The 16,922-nt window shown below is 45.1% G+C and overlaps 1 protein-coding gene across 9 annotated transcripts in view; it reads left to right on the forward strand.

Annotated features, from left to right (window-relative positions):
- Dennd1a (DENN domain containing 1A) overlaps positions 1-16,922 on the forward strand; it is a 507,198-nt gene that overhangs the window by 447,059 nt on the left and 43,217 nt on the right. For all 9 annotated transcript variants that reach the window (XM_028887902.2, XM_028887909.2, XM_028887900.2 and 6 more), the window contains 4 exons: positions 61-101; positions 2,133-2,204; positions 3,492-3,548; positions 11,627-11,758. In XM_028887902.2, the coding sequence (XP_028743735.1) occupies positions 61-101; positions 2,133-2,204; positions 3,492-3,548; positions 11,627-11,758 (302 nt within the window). The remainder of the gene's footprint in view (positions 1-60; positions 102-2,132; positions 2,205-3,491; positions 3,549-11,626; positions 11,759-16,922) is intronic.

Below are 16,922 nucleotides of genomic sequence, written 5' to 3' on the forward strand. Positions count from 1 at the left end.
TGTATGGAGCAATGTGAAGACGTCTGTCAATGATGGCCTCTCTCACTCCTCTTCCTCTAGGCAGTGATAAGCTGTACCATCAGTGGCTGTCCACAGTCCGGGTAAGTACGTCCCATTCTAAGCCACCTGCTGTCCTCTGTGGCCTCCTGGTAGCCCTCTGCTCCTTGGCCACCTTCAAAGCTGCCTCAGGATGCAGGGTATGCCATTCTCTCAACTGAAGATACTTTTGTCTTAATGCCAGACCACCATCCTATGGAAGAGACTAGAAGGAGACAGTCTCCCTTAATGGGAGAAGAAGGCAGGACAGGTTGCCCTCCTGTTCAGGCCAGCCAAGGCCCACGGAGTGTAGTATTGTTCTAGAACATTTCCTTCCATGGCCAGGCAGTTGTCATGATCACAGGGAAGCCAAAGATGTGCCCTCCCTGCAGTGTCTTTCACAGCAAGGGCTCCTGGGAAAATGGAGAAGCATCCCTGGGTGACTTTTCTTCACCCCCTTACTGCTATTGTGAACAATGTCTTGTTGAATTTGGGAAAGGTGCTTGGAGCTCCTGTGGCCTCTAAAGAAGTCAAATTTTACCTGACTTTTCCATGACTTTCTAATTGAGTATATACTCAAGGCCTACTGTGTGCTGGGGATAGCTAGCCTCTGGGAATCCAGATCGGGGCAGGTACTGCCCGGAGGGAGCTCCCCACCTTGTTAGGGAGGCAGGCACGTAAACAGGCAACTCCAGCATAATGTGATAAGTGTTCTCTCCTGCTCCAGGGCCAACCGCAGCTGCTGCCAAGGCAGGGCCCATGGAAGTGGCTGCAGTTGGCCAGAGTAAGCAGCTCTCCCATGAAAGACAGCCTTTGTTCCTGGATGGCCAAACACAGCACTTGGCACATCAGAGGCAAGCAATAAGGACCTGTTGATTGATTGATAAAGGGAGTTTCAGTACTCCAAAGGACCCTTTAAACAAAGTTCTGAGTAATTTTGGAAGGCAGCATGGAATAGATGAGTGGGTGAAAATTTTCTATTGTCCTACAACACAGAATGATTTATAGGTCAAACTGTAATGTTTTTCACTAAAACTCAAAATCTTTAAGGCAAGCAGTTACCAAAAGTTGTCCTAAAAGTTAAAGTCAATAATTACTATCATCTACTATGTGACACATTTGATTAAAAGTCCTCCAGAGCATAAACCCTGTGCTCAGCATTCCAGGCTCTGTGCAAGCCACCCCATCTGGCCCCCCAGCCCCATTTCCACCACGAGTCAAGAACCCCTTGCCCTCCCAGAGTACACCCATAGCTCCCAGCTCTGTACTCCTTTTGCTACTCCCACAAATATTCATTTCTACTATGTTCCACATCAACCTCCACTCATCCTCCATGGCCCAGGTCAAATGTTTTCTGCTCCGAAGACCTCCCCAGTCTTCTGGTCTCCAAACTTCCAGTGCAGCTGCCACCATCCAGATGTCATTTGAGCCCTGGTATGTCTCTCACCCATACACAAAGCCTGGTGGTCTTCAAATAGACCTCCCTGGGCTCAGGGCCCTTACAGCTTACAACATGCTGCCCAGGGTGCAGTTAGAAATGGACTGTGCACTTGAGTTCACTTAGCTGCCTCCTAAGCAGTAGAAAACCTTCCTCCATAGATTCCTCCCATACTCCCCAAGGAAAGGGATGAATCATATTGCCAGGGATCCTGGTTGATCAGAACTCTGTTTTCTTCCCTAGCTTGAAGTTAGCTACATAATTCAGTTATGGTATATGACTGAACACTATCTATGGTAACTAGAAATCCTTTAAAGAGCTACTGGCAACCATAAGGAAACCCTTGCCTCAGATAGCCTGTACAGGGGCAGGTACTGAGCAGAACATAGAACCTACTGTCTTCCCTTGACTAGTTATCACATGCTGCTTCTCCAGTTCCCATACATGCGCGCGCACACGCACGCGCACACACACACACACACACACACACACGTGTCTACCATAGCCCTAACTAACCCCAACCAGTGACCACCTGGGCCTACTTCTCTTCTCACGCACTCTGGAAATGTTGCCTGGCTCAATTAAAGAGAAACACTCTTTGTTGGTGCTGGCCCACTCTCCTTCCAGCCCACATCACTGATTGACATTTTTATTACAGAAAGGAAGTGGAGCAATTCTGAATACTGTAAAAACAAAAGCTAACCCAGCCATGAAGACTGTCTACAAGTTTGTAAGTACTGGTGGCAGTCTGGAAGCCATGGATGGGTTCTTTCATTCAGTCTGACTCTTTTTTGTTTGGTTGGTTTTGGTTTGTTCGTTTTTTTCAAGACAGGGTTTTTCTGTATAGCCCTGACTGTCCTGGAACTCACTCTGTAGACCAGACTGGCCTCAGACTCAGAGATCTCCCTGTCTCTGCCTCCCAAGTGTTGGGATTAGAGACATGTACCACTACACCCAACACAACATGACTTTTAAGTGTATCAATGCCTAGATCGCAGAAGTGACCAAAGGGTGGCGATGCCATTTCTTAGCAGTCTCAATGTTCTGAGAATTGCTTGGCTTTTTGCTGTTTTATGATCATGACTGTGTGCATGGTGGGAAGACCACCCCCTCATTTCTAACCTCTCCATGCCAGGTTACAAGTATAGTTATGTACAGGGAGTAGGGAGACCAGAGGGTTGGGAGGACCTCTGTTTATAACCATGACTGTGTGCATGGTGGGAAACCCCCTCAATTCTGTCCCGAATTCGTCATCCTCTCTCTTGGCTCTGCCCTATAGGAAGTGCATGTGAGACTCAGATCCACACAGAGTGAGAGCAGACCCATCAGCCCTGGCACCCCATCCCTCACAAGCCTCGAGTGCTTGTTCTTGTGCTTTTTCCTCCTTGATCATTTGACCCTGAGCCACATGCAGAGGGGCTTTGTTTTATTGTCATTTTGAATTGTGTTAGTGTTTCCTCTGCTTAGAGTGGCAACTATAAAGGACAGGTGGCTACCAGCAAAGACACACACATTAGAACTGGCAGAAAGTAGAAGCCAGAGTGTCCACCAAAATGAAATTTAGGAAATGGCACTATAAAAAGCTGGCAGTTGCTGTCGAGTTTCAACCCTTCAACCTGGAGAGGAGATTGATCCTGAGGCCCTGCCCTGGTGAGGTGTCATGGGTGTTCTGAGTCCTGTGGCTGGTAGAGCTGCTGTTCTTTTACTGGTAGCTGTCACCACGCTGCCAAGGTAAATAATTATAGAGAGCAGAAGAAAGGCCTGGGAAGGAAAAGAAGAAAAAAGTCTCTGCCATCAAAATGCAAAAATGGAATCTCTGCAACCCCTTTAAGGGATTTTTTTTTAACCTTTTACCTTTGTATTTGTTTTCACAGCCATTGTATTTTCAACTTGATGATCCCATTTTTCCTTCCTTTTTCTAGTAATCAGAGAAGGTGATTCATGGTGGACTGAAATCAAGCATAGACCCTGCTGGAAACAGAAAGGGAATCTTAACTTAAATTAATTTTTCATGCAGGCAAAAGATCATGCAAAAATGGGAATAAAAGAGGTGAAAAACCGCTTGAAGCAAAAGGTACTTGAAGTTCTTATTCAAAATGTATAAGCACCATGTATGAAATGCGTGGCCACAAAAAAGTAGGATGTGATCAATAGAGGGCTGTTTGATACAGTGTTGTTAGCACACTTCAAAATGCATTACCAGCTGTCCGGGAGTTTCACACTGTTATAAATATTCACAGACAAAAAACTGTCTTCAAATAACATTAAGACTCTTTGTGGGCTTAAACCCACAAAGGCAGCCCAGTTCAGAGTTACCACTGTCCTCTGTCCTGCTCTACCAGGCCTGGGGTTTGCAGGTGTCCTCCCCACCACCCCCTTCTGCCCTAGGACTGGTCATAACTTAAAGCAAAATGCATGTCCAGAGAAAGGACCCCTCTGGTTCTGGCACACACATGGTTCCTACGCAAACACAAAGAGTGAATAGGAAGAGAATGTCGTGGGTCTCCCACCACACGGCACTGAGTGAGAGCAGCCTAGCCTCTGTTTAAGGCCCATGCAGGCAAACAGAGGCTCTATGGTTCATCAGAAAAATTATATGAAGTCACTGTGGCTGGGATTTCCCCAACCTGAGTCCATGGGGAGTACAGCAAGGTGATCAGAGCAGGGGGCGTTTTTTTACAGTCACAACATGGCCTCCAATACTATGATTGCCACTCTTTGTTAAAGGTGGGCCAGACTAGGAGCTGTCACCCCAAATCCATAGAACAAAGCTGTGAGTGAAGTAATTGCCAAGGCCACAATGTGTGAGCCTAGCAGAAACAGGATTAGATTTCAGATCTGTTGACCTCCACTGTCAGAACACTTCCATTCCCTGCTGCTCACCGCTTTCCCAAACAAGTGTTTTCTTTTACAAAAGATGTCTGGGATCATTTTCCCCACATCCCTAAATGTGCCACTGTCTTGGCAATTTGTTGTTGTTTTTTTTTTTTTTTTTAATTGAAAGTGGTTTCAACTTTATGAAGTCAGAAAAATCCTTATTAATTTGAAATGGGTCGAAAGAATTGATTCTTTTCTTTTAATTGGAAAATAATTTGCTCTGAGTAAGCATTTAAAATTCCTAGCTTCGGCTGACAGTGAATTCTTAACAGCTGACGTTCTCATCCTGTGATACAAACCCTATAACACAAATTCGCGCAGCCCCCATGGCAGTCTGTTCACCCTGGCAGACACTGGCAGGTGGGATTCTTTAGCTAGATGTTATTTGAGTCACTAATCATTCCTTTTCATCTCCTGTCCCAGTCTTGTGGGCCTGCATTGGATGTGTCCAGGAGGGAGCTTTTCCCTCCCCAGTGTCTAGATTGTAGGCTGTGGTTGGTTAGTATACTGCCTGAAATAAGCAAAGACGGGTCCCTCCTCAGGCGCCAGACATGGCTTCATGGGTCTCGTTGCTTCTGCTGACCATGGAACCAGGGACTCCCCTTCGAGCCTTTTCCCACTACTCACGTCTTTCTGCAGCAGCCAGCAAAGCCCAGCTTTTTTCATGTGTTTGCCCAAAGGCTCATTTACACAATCTAGATCGTGTTCCTTCCACACACTCCACCTTTCCCTTCCTTTGTAGAATCTAAAGCCGGTTTTTTCCCTCTCCTTGTCTCTCCCCAGCCCACACCAGTCTTTTCAAGAATAGCTTCAGGAGATAATGTTCTATAGACAGTGTCAGTGCATCTCAGGTGACACAAATGGTAAAGGCATTTTATAGAAATGTGGCTTGTCACCATTGGGCTGTTGACAGATCTATTAGTGCACCCTTTTCAATTTTCACTTTTCCCCCTTCGCTCTTACAGGTTTCCACAGACTTGATATTTTGCAGTTGTTCTTGGAAGAGCTGTTTTGTAATTGAAACCCCAGCATTGTTCAGTATATATAGGCCCCTGGTCTCTGGTGATCTCTAGCTCTTTTTCTTGAGCTAATTTAGGATTTGGCTTCCCCTGACCTATCTCACTGTAGTGGAAAATATTTCCTTGGCTTTTTTCTCCCCCTTCCACCCACCCCTCCATGCTACATGGAACCTGTCTCTATGACTCCCTTGATGCACCTGACACAGATATCACAAGTTTGGTTTCTGCTATGAAATTGAGCCAGTTGCCAGCAAAGACCCAATTTTCCAATGTGCTGGGTTGCCACCTGGCCCTCTAACTCTGCATAACAATGGTGACCTCACACATATAATCAAGAACCCAAGCTTGCCCTCTTTGCTCTTGCCTTGGGTTTGAATTGCAAATAGAGAATGTGAGGCTGACCTGAGGAGAGGTCACCACGGTGTGTGGAGGGTCCATCTCTAATGCAACTGAGCAGGGCCCCTTTCCCATCCCTTGTTCATTTGTGCTATAGATTTTTCAAAGCCTCTGAAATAGCTTTCAGGATATCTGTGACCACTGGCAAGTGATTGTTCGTAGATCCTATAGTGTGGCTTTATTCCGCATCTGCTCTGCTTCAGCTCAGGCACAAAAAAGAAAGATGGAGAACATATTTCTCTGGATAAATGGAACAAAGTGGCCAAGTTCTGCAGTAGCCTGGCCTCCTTTGAAGTCCAGCCTGCTCAGAGATAGGAAGGAGAAATGGCATGTCTTCCTGAGGGGACAGTGGCACTTCCCTGGGCATATGTCCTCACCAGACCTTACTGTGGAAGGACATCAACAAGTTGCATTCTGCTTCCCTGGTCCAGGCTGTCCAGAGAATGCCACCTTAAATCCAGTGGCTGCACACCTCTTTACCTGTAGGGAGCGCGCTAAGACACACACAGAAGGATGTCATTATGTGCCCTTAAGGAATCCCTGAATTTTTTTTTCTTTAGTATCAGAATACTTTAGCCAAATGGGCCCATTTCATAGCCATTTGGAAAGTTTCTCTGTTCTTTTTTTTTTTTTTTTTTTTTTTTGGTTTTTCGAGACAGGGTTTCTCTGTGTAGCTTTGCGCCTTTCCTGGAGCTCACTTGGTAGCCCAGGCTGGCCTCGAACTCACAGAGATCCGCCTGCCTCTGCCTCCCGAGTGCTGGGATTAAAGGCGTGCGCCACCAACGCCCGGCGTTTCTCTGTTCTTTAAGTGACAAATTGAGCTTGCTTAGTATCTCTGTGACTTAAAAGAGCACACCCACAGTTGGCTTGAGTTTCTAGCCAAACACTTGCAAGTGCAGTGAAGGGCATGAGCAAGCCTGTGGGGGTGGGGAGAACAGGTAGACTCTTACAGAACAGACATTTTCACACCTTATCACACAACTGTCGGCTCCCTGCCTTTAGACACTTGAAAATATGCTGCAACCTCAATCACTGCAACTCCAATTTTGGCTACTAGTTTGATACCAGTATTCATATTTTAATTTACATTTGCTGTTGTGGGAATTAGGCTGGAAAAGACAAGTACAACACAAATCTCAAAGAGGAAAGGAGAAGGCTCTGGCCTTGGCCATACACACCCCACCCCACCCCCATGCCCTCTCATGGGGATATGGCATTTGGGCTTCTGAGGCCAACCAGAAGATTCAGTATGGTTGTGTAGGGTGGGAGTTACCAGCCCTCTCTCTTTTCCTCACCCATTAACTGTCTTAGAAGAGGTGATGTGGTAACAGGAGAACTAGGTAGCAGCTCCATAAATGAGAGTGTGTCCTCTCCATTTCTTTGTTCATTCCTAGAACAGACAGTCTGCCCAAACAGCGATGTGTACACACACTGAGAAATGGCTGCCATGGGACCACCTCCCTTTAAATTGCTCACACAGCCACAAGAGGAATCTTTCCAGAACATGGCTCTGACACAGCTATATTCTCTTGGTTGAGGCCACCCTGTCCTTGCCAGCCTCAGCCTGCCCAGCAAAGAGAGGGGTGCTCTAGCCGTTCTGCGAGTGCTGGGCCCTACTTCCAACTCCAGGTGTGAATGCCTGGCCTGGCCTTGCTCCTCTGCCTCAGGAAGCCTGTCCCAGCTCCTTTGGAGGCCTTAATAGCACTTTGTTCCCCTGCTCACCAGGCCCTGGCTTCATGCCCCTGCCTATTCACGGATGCTCATCCACAGCGGTATGCTCATCCATCATGTGCTATGCCTGTCTTCTCCACAGAGAGGTAGAGGGTAGCTGTCAGGATTCTTTTTTCCTGGGAGCTCTGGGAAGGAGACAGAAATAGAGTTCTCCTCTGCCTCCTTTGCTCTGCCTAGCGATGGGGCTTGGTGGAACACTCCCTGCTCTTAGCCTTGAGGCTCCTGGACAGAATTTGCTTCCCTGTGGTAGCCCCTTGAGTTGTAGCTCTCTCTTCCTCCTGTGGGACCCTGCAGGAAGGAGTTGGCCCACCCCTCTTGTATCCCCTTGTTTCCCTTTTTAAAAGTGACATTTAGAAGGTCAAGTTTTTTTGTTTGTTTGTTTTGTTTTGTTTTGTTTTGTTTTGTTTTGTTTTCCAGAGCTGAGGACCAAACCCAGGGCCTTTCGCTTGCTAGGCAAGGGCTCTACCACTGAGCTAAATCCCCAAACCCAAAGGTCAACTTTTTGTTTTCCATTTGCCAACCAACAAAATGCATATTTTTTGGGAATTCAGCAGGTCAGGAGAGAAACAACGTCCCTTCCAACTGCATTTTCTTGTGATGTGCACTGGACATGTCCCTGCCTTCTAAAAATGATCCCTCCATTTTAAGTAGTTCATACATTTTGTTTTAAGTAATTCATACATTTTGTTGGATGGGCATATATACACACATACTACACATACACACACATATGCACATATACACACATACTACACACATGCATACACATTGTACACACACACACACACACACACACACACACACACACACACACACACTTACCTTAATCAATGCTGTTATTGGATACCTGAGTTTCTTCTAGGTTTCTTCATTTGAAAACATTTCTAGAAATGGAATTAGTGGTCCACAGGGCACTCATATCTCAAAGTATTTTTTTGTAAACTTCCAACTTGTCTTCCTCTCAGGAAGGTGTCAGGGTACCCATATCCCAGTCCCTTAGCTGATGTCAGTTAGTTCTTGGGCCACAGTTTCTTCAATCAAGCAGTGCAGAGTTGCTCTGTTGGCTCCTCCTCATGCAGTATGTCCGCTGTTAGATGGAAAAGAGGATGTGCACTGTTCTCATTGCTCTCTTGACCCCTGCTCCTCCCTCCCCTCTGCTCCCTGTCCTTCCCCACATGGAAGAAATAGTGAAGATGCTAAAAGCTCAATGGGGAGCCATGAGAAAGTACAGGAACTCGGGCATCTCTGGATGTTCTAACTAAACAAAACGTGACTTTGAGACATGAAGGCACATTTACCTTCCAAATGCTAGCTCAACTTAACAGAGACTTATGGGAGAGCTGTGCTAGACTCAAGAAAACTCAGATCCCAAGGAACTCACAGTCTGGAGAGCGGCACAGTAGATGGCATAGGACATGGCAGCCTGTGATCAGTTTAGCCAGAAGGACTGCCAAGGAGGAAAAGGAAGTCATTTTTGATGGCCCAGCATCACATATGCCTCCTCAGGTCCAAGATACCTTCACTTGAGCTGTTGTTATAAATAGATAAGATTTAAATGTCAGAAGTCCGTATTTTAAGTTCCTCCTCTTTGTAGCTCTGTGATCTTGAATAGGTTCCCCAGTATGAATTCCATCCTGTTTATTTCATAATCATCGTGAGAATGAAGTGTGAGAATGGAAGCCAATAGTCTGGAAAGGTAGCCACCAGCGTTAGGTGCCCCACACAGGGAAGCATTGTGTCCTTTGCATTGTGATCTCCCAAAGCCTCCTCATAGCTCATCTCATTTAAACCATTCTCCGGAGCCCTGTGCTGAACAACTGGGAATCTCCCTGTTGTCAAAGCAGAAACCATTGCAGAGGCTGAATCTGAGAGATTGGGGAAGCTGGTTGATGGAGCAGATACAGCTAGAAGACATCAGTCTTTACTTAAAGCTTCAACTAAGACACTTTCCCCAAAACTGTCATGTTTTCTTTTAAAAATAAGTATTTTATAGTTTCCTGGTTAATATATTTTCCTACCGTGTTACCTTGTAGCTCCATTTTTTTTTCAGTGCACACACACAGGAGAGAGAGAGACAGAGAGAGAGAGAGAGAGAGAGAGAGAGAGAGAGAGAGAGAGAGAGAGAGAGAGAGAGAGAGGCACACATGGTATGGGAGTGTTTTCCTGGACCAAAAATGAATTTGTTACAGCTTGGCCTCCCTCGCCCGTGTTAATCCTCTAGATGCGCCCACACATGACCGAAATGCCCTTTTGCCCTTTTGTTGCTCTCTGACATGGAAAGACACCCCCCCCCCATCCTTACTTTGTTCCATTTGACCCAGGCACCTTAGGGCAGCCCCTTTCCAAACAACCCATTTCTAATTGGACTTCTGTCGGTAGTCCCTTTCATCACTGAGCCTTAGCTTAGCTGAGACTGGCCAATCCAATGAGGGCTACATGACCCAAGCCCTGTTTGTAAGGCCAAAAGATCATCACCTTCCTGTATTTCTGGCCAAGCAGAGACTCTTCTGGACTGACTGAATAGCAGCTAATTCCTTAGGAAAGGAAGCCAGGAGGTTGGTAGTTGATGTATAACACTATACATGCACTCACACACCTGTATACACACATGTATAGAAGCTATCTGTTTCATTCCAATAGTTTATTGGGTAGCTAATAAAGTTCTAGGCATTTATGTTATATTACCTATCTCCTTTCATCCCTGGCTCCCATATACCCGTTTACAGATAGGGAAACTGAGGTTCAGAAGTTTACCTTTGTTTCCTCCTTAAAAACATAATTATCCTAAGTAACCACTTTCCTTCTGTCTCATGATTCTCTCGGTTCAGTTGAGAAAGAGTGGCCAATGATCTCTTACATGCAGAATTTGAGGAATAATCTGCTGACCAAAATGTACAATTTTTTCTACAATTGAAAGAATTGGATGTTGTTTAATTCAGGCTGTGAGTTATTTTTATATGGTGAAAAAATTTTATTTAAATTATTTATTTGTACCTTTATTCTCTGACTTGTCCTAACTAACTTTCTTGTCCTCAATAAAACACATAATGCTTATTGCAGGAAGAGACACATCCATGTTTTGACTAGCTCACACCGGTGCTCCCTGACTGCCACAGTCAAAGAAGTCATGGCTGACCCTTTGCACGTGGGGGGTTTTCTTACCTAACCATTTGACTTCATTTCCCAGATACACAAATAAAATATAAATGTTTAGGTTTTTAAAGCTTTCCTTCATCCTGTAGCTACTCTGCAGGTCAGAGAGACCCATAGGTCCTTCCAGAAACATGAGGAGAAGGGAGAAGTCATGAATGTGATCGGTAGCACCATTAGTAGCAGACAGTCACAAATAATCAAAGTAATGCAAATTGAAACAACAATGAGGTCTAATTTTTCACCTATTAAATTAGCAATACATTTTTAAATGATATGGCTAACAAGTACTGTGGAACCGATAGCACACCCATAATGGGGAGTTGGTGTAAATTGGAAAGCAATTTGGTAGAATGAATAAAAAGCCTTAAAAAGTGTTTATATGTTTGACCTCATGCCTTCATTCCTGGGGATTTCCACAGAAGCAATAATACAAAAGGAAAGAAAAATTTATTGCTAGCATTTAGAAAGGAAAAATAAAAAACAAATACCTAATAGTTGTGGGATGAGTTATTAGATGTCTGCTCAATGAAAATATTATGTGTCTATTGAAATTATTATAATGACTAGGTAGCACCATGGTGATACTTATATTAGAGAAAAAACTGGATATAAAATTATGCATGGGCTGTGATTACAAGTAATTTTTAAATGTCTACATATAGACAAAGTGAACATGTGAAAATGAAAATAGTCATAGAAGAATGTAGAATGAGATAGGTTTTTTCACCACTGAATTATTATGTTTATAGTTTTGTGTAGATGGTTTTGGTTTTTTTTTTTTTTTTTTTTTTTTTTTTTTTTTTGTGCATCAATGTCAGAAGGCCAAGTTAGCTTCTATTTCCTCCACCTCTCCCTGGAATCAGCCTTAGAAAGCCTGGAGAGAGTTCTTAGCAGGCCTCCTGGCTTGTGGGGATGAGGTGACAGGACAAAGGGCTGGGACCCCAGTGCCAACCCCAGACCTTCCTTCTCCCTGCAGGACATCGCTGAGAATGGCTGTGCCTCCTCTGCAGAAGAGCCACTGCCAAAGACCGTGCCATCCCCACTGGCAGAGGCCAAGGACCCCAGACTTCGAGAAGACCGGAGACCAATCACAGTCCACTTTGGGCAGGTATGTGCTGTGCACTTCCACAGGGCTGTTTTGAGGTTTTGGTTTGGGTTTATCAGAAGCTGAAGTATGAGCAGCCATGGGTTCGCACCCCAGCTCTCTTTCAGCAAAGCAACTCCATGCTCTTCACATCACCAAGTGTTTGACACAAACATGTTTTGAAGGTGAATTTTCAAAACTCTACGTGGGGGCAGCATGGCATTGATCATCACTAGCTCCACTGTTAAATGGAGTCATTAACTGTGCCCGCTGCCTCCCCCACTCCAAGACACTGCATTTAAGGTGCCTGTTAGCTAAGCATCTCATTAGAACACTTTGGCATCCCAGGCCCTTCTTTGCACCTTTAAATAAAAGGCAACAAGCAAAGGCTTAAAAAAAAATCAATTAGGGGTTCTTTATTAATGTACTTCCTGAAAATCAATATTGGGAGTTGAGCTTCCCAGAGTAAACACCCTTGCTATGGGTCTAGAGATCCAACTCTGTACCCAACAGCTTGCAAGGATCCGAGCGCTTAAAAAATTGTCTATTCATTTGATTTTATTTCTTTCCTTTTAAGTGATACACTCTTTACAGAAATTGAAATTTTCATCCATTTCCTACCTGTGGTTGTATTTTCAACTAAAAAGATAATGTACCCTTCCCTACCTCTCTTCAAACAACCACTCTAATGATCAAATATAAACATGGTATGTGTACTGTGTGTGGTTTAGTTTGATGCTTTTGGTTTGATTTGGTATCTGGAACATGCCTCAGTCAGCAAGGTATGGTTGTAACAAGAGTTCCCAAGATTTATTGTTGTTGTTTGGTTGGTTGGTTGATTTTCTGGTGCCGGGGCTCTAACCAAGGACTGAGTACTTGCTCAGCCAGTGCTTTTGTACTACTGAGCTTAAATCACCTGATCCTTTAGCCATTGCCTAGATGAGGTATGATAAAGCTAATCTGTGTGAGTTTTATTTACTGGAACTAGAATTGCTATTCCACCTCAGAAAGAGCCCAGAGTCCTACGTTTAAAACTTTTCTTGTTTTGAGGGACATTTATCAAGTGCTTACTATGTATCAGGCATTGAGCTATTTTTTTTTTTTGTTTTTGTTTTTGTTTTTCCAGACAGGGTTTCTCTGTGTAGCTTTCTGCCTTTCCTGGGACTCACTTGGTAGTCCAGGCTGGCCTCGAACTCACAGAGATCCGCCTGCCTCTGCCTCCCGAGTGCTGGGATTAAAGGCATGTGCCACCACCCAGCCCAGAGCTATTTAAAAATAAAGAGAACCAGACCCTCAAGATGGCTCAGCAGGTAAAGACACCTGCAGCCAAACCTGACAGTTTGAGTTCAGTCCCCAGCCACTGCATGGTAGGAGAAAACCAACTCTTCTCCCAGTTTGTCCTCTGACCTCCACATGTGGGCCATTGCATGCACATACCCCACATGTGTAAGCAAACACATACAAAAAGTAAACAAATAGAAGTGTAAAAGGAAAAAGAGAAGTAGCAAGACTGTTGCTGTGGGTCATTATAAAGCACTGGCTGGCTGGAACATGAAAATCATTCTATTCTAATCATCTTTTCGGATAGTATGTCCATACCTCATTAATTGAGGAAATCTGCCGCTTTTCTAATTTTACACTTAGAAGGGCTATTCTGGAAACTGGCATGTACTGTAAAGCAGAAGTACTAACTCCTTGTATTCTCTGCTGTCTGTACCCTGAAGACCTGCCTCCTCTGGGGCTGAGGCCGTGTTGGAGCAATCCTCACCCCAGTTCCTAGCCATGTTTGCTGAAAGCACAGCCCTGGTTGTCACCAGCCTGGCATTCCAGAGTCAGCTTCCTGCTTTCCTTTGTCCTCATTCCTGCACATGCGAACCTGCCCATGAAAGGAGCCCTCGCTGGAGTTGGAAGCCCATTACAGAGAAAGAGGGGGCGGGGAGAGGGATTTCATGGTGTTAAACATTCCATTTTCAAAACACACAAAAAAAAGAGGCCCTATTTGAAATAGAGAGGCCTTCTTCCCATTTCAGCAAGAAATAGAGAGAGGCTTTAATGTCATTCTCAGCTAAATGCAGAATAAGAGTGTGTGTGCTCACACGGGAGGGGGATAAACAATTAAAAAAAACCACCCCAAACTGTTGAAATAAGAGCTGTCTGTGCCTTCACAGGTCTGCAAACTGGAGAGGATGAAAGTGGCTTTCCCCGTTTGTCACTTCCCTCACGTGGCTGCCAGCATTATGCAAGTATACAGGAAGGCAGGATTTTTTTTTTTTAATGCATGCATGCGGATTAAGGTCAAGCCCCTAGTATCAGCCATGCAGCAGGCTCTCCCTTCCAGCTGCAGCCACAGAGCCTACCCACAGCCGCGAGATGCCTTAATTGAGACGTGCTGTCAAAGTGACAAACACATTTGCATACAGTCTACACTTTATTTATTTTCTCTGGAAAGGTCTACAGTCTGCTGTTGGTTGAACATTCTTAATCAGTTTGCTGTAAGTGAACTGCCAGCTAGCTCACTTGTGCCGGCCCCTTCTTCATTAGGTGACAGATTAGCTGGGGTGGGGGTGGGAGGCAGAGAAACCACAGACCTGCCCCTTTTTTAACTCTTTCCAGCTCTGGTAGGTTGTCCTTCATTCCTTCCTTAGTGCCTTCTTTGATGGACCACTGGTCACAAGAGCACAGTTCCTTCTGGCCAGCCTGAGTTTAAGGTGCTTTCTTCCAGTTTTCAAGTGTTTGCTATGTTCTTTTGTATTTTCTTTACTTGTTGTTGTTGTCTAAACAGTTTGAACCTGGTGTGCATCCAGACTGTAGCCTCATTGATGGTATCTGTAAAATCACAGATTGAACATCCTAGACAAGCTTGTTTTTCTAAATGTCTGTAATGTTAGAGAATGTCAATGCACTTCTTAGGGGCAGAGGAACAGACCTCACAATATCTTACATGAAGGAAGGGACCATTGGCCTTGTTTTGTGGATCAAGAGCTGAAATATCTGATCAAATACCTGAAAGAACCTGCCCAGGCCACATCCCCAATGTGGGCACTCCAGACTCAAACCCAGCCAGATCATACCTGCTAACTTCCTAAATATCCTCACCCTGGGCTCACAGTCCTGTGGATTTTTTTTAAGTCCTCTTAGCTGAGCTAGGATTGATAATACATGTCTATAATTTTGGGCCTTGGGAAGCTGAGGCGGGAACAGCACAAGTTTGAAGCCAGTCTGGGATACATATGGCACTCTATCTCAAAAATAAATAAGGTGGAAAAAAAAAAAATTAAAAGGCCGGGCGTTGGTGGCGCACGCCTTTAATCCCAGCACTCGGGAGGCAGAGCCAGGCGGATCTCTGTGAGTTCGAGGCCAGCCTGGGCTACCAAGTGAGCTCCAGGAAAGGCGCAAAGCTACACAGAGAAACCCTGTCTCGAAAAACCAAAAAATAAATAAATAAATAAATAAATAAATAAATAAATAAATAAATAAATAAATAAGGTGAAACAAAATAGAACAAGCAAAAAGTTCACTTAGCTGGCCTGTGAAAACCAGAACTGTTAAAATGGTCTTACAACACCAGCACTGGTGCCTGGGCAGGACAGCCCCGTGGACACAGCCTGCAGGGTGACAGCAGGATGCCCTGTGCAAACCCTCAGCAGGGGTGCAGCAGCTGGCAAGAGAGGAGCTCAGTGGCAAGAATGGCTACTGTCAGGGACAAGAGATAGTTTCTTATCCACTGTCCTCTTCAAGGCTGGGACTATGTCTCTATGTACATGAAAGCAACCAGCCTCCACCCTTATAGGACATAATGATAGAGACGGGCCTATAATGAATAGAAAAAGAGAGAACGTGTGTGTAGGTGGGTAGGTCAGCAGACCACTTGCAGAAATTAGTTCTCGCCTTCTCACCATGTGAGTCCCGGAGATCAAACAAGTCATCAGGCTAGGCAGCAACACATTTATACACTGAACCATCTTGCCAGCCCCTAAAATGCAAATCTTTTAAATAGAGACTAAAGCTAGGCAAGATATTGCACCCCTGTAATCCCAGCACTTGAGAGGGGACAGAGGTGAGAAGAGCAGGAGTTCAAGTCCAGCCTGAGCTACATGGGATGCTGACTCAAAAGAAATAAAGAGCTGGGTGGTGGTAGCACACCTTTAATCCCAGCACTCGGGAAGCAGGCAGATCTCTGTGAGTTTGAGGCCAGCCTGGTCTACAGAGCGAGTTCCAGGACAGCCAGAGCTACATGGAGAAACCCTGTCTCGAAAACAAAGATAAAAAAATAAAAAGAAAGAGTCAAAGGAAAATGGTATGTAAGTCCTGAGGCTAAATGGTTGCTAAAACATTGCTTCCGAGTTTAAAGGACTAAGTTACTCCTCACCGGATAAGTAGACAGTGGCAGAGCTGTTCAAAAGCACTAGCAAGAAGGAGCTATCGGCCTGGAAGGGAGGGTGGGGCATGTCCATTCCCTTCCCAGACCCCCAGAGAAATTCTTCTCCTAAGGCAGGGGTGAGAAGACAGAGAAGACAGGCTTTCTGGGATGGGGAATGGGAATCCTTCCTGTCCCTGGCTTTAGAAGGGGAGAGGAAGCAGGGTCCTCCCCAGCAGAGTGGGAACACCCACAGGGACCACCACCATGCTATGACAGGAGTCAGCAGAGGTGGCACCCCTCCACACACACACCTCCTATAGAAACTTTTGCATGCATCTAGTCAAAAGGCCCAGCCACTGGGTACTTTGGAGATCTGTGCTGAGTCGTGACCATCAGCTGGCAAGGAAGCCAGTCTGGCTGTGCTCATGTCTGCTCTTGAACCAGCAGCACCTCTGCTCTTAGCTATGTGCAGCCCTCCCTCCCTCCCTGCTAGAGAACTAGACAGATGCTAGAGCCCAGGGATGCTTGCTACTAGCTCTGAGTGCAGGCTGCCAAGGCTCATTGAGAAAGAAGTGGAGTGGGAGGACCAGTTCTCAGATCTTCCAGACTTGCTTCATGTTTCCACAATTCATTGATCTGTGAACTGAGTAATTGCTTGTTTTCCAATGTATAGATTCCAAAAACTACATCTTGAAATGTACCTCTCTTCCCCTTCCATTTGAACAAAGGATTCTGAACTACTGCAGTGTAAAGTTTAAAAAGCTATTTAGGAGCTAGAGTGATGGCTCAATGATTAAAATCACTGGCTGCTTTTCTAAAGGACCTGAG

The sequence above is a fragment of the Peromyscus leucopus genome, chromosome 4, assembly GCF_004664715.2.
Source record: "Peromyscus leucopus breed LL Stock chromosome 4, UCI_PerLeu_2.1, whole genome shotgun sequence".
NCBI classification, from domain to species: Eukaryota; Metazoa; Chordata; class Mammalia; order Rodentia; family Cricetidae; genus Peromyscus; species Peromyscus leucopus.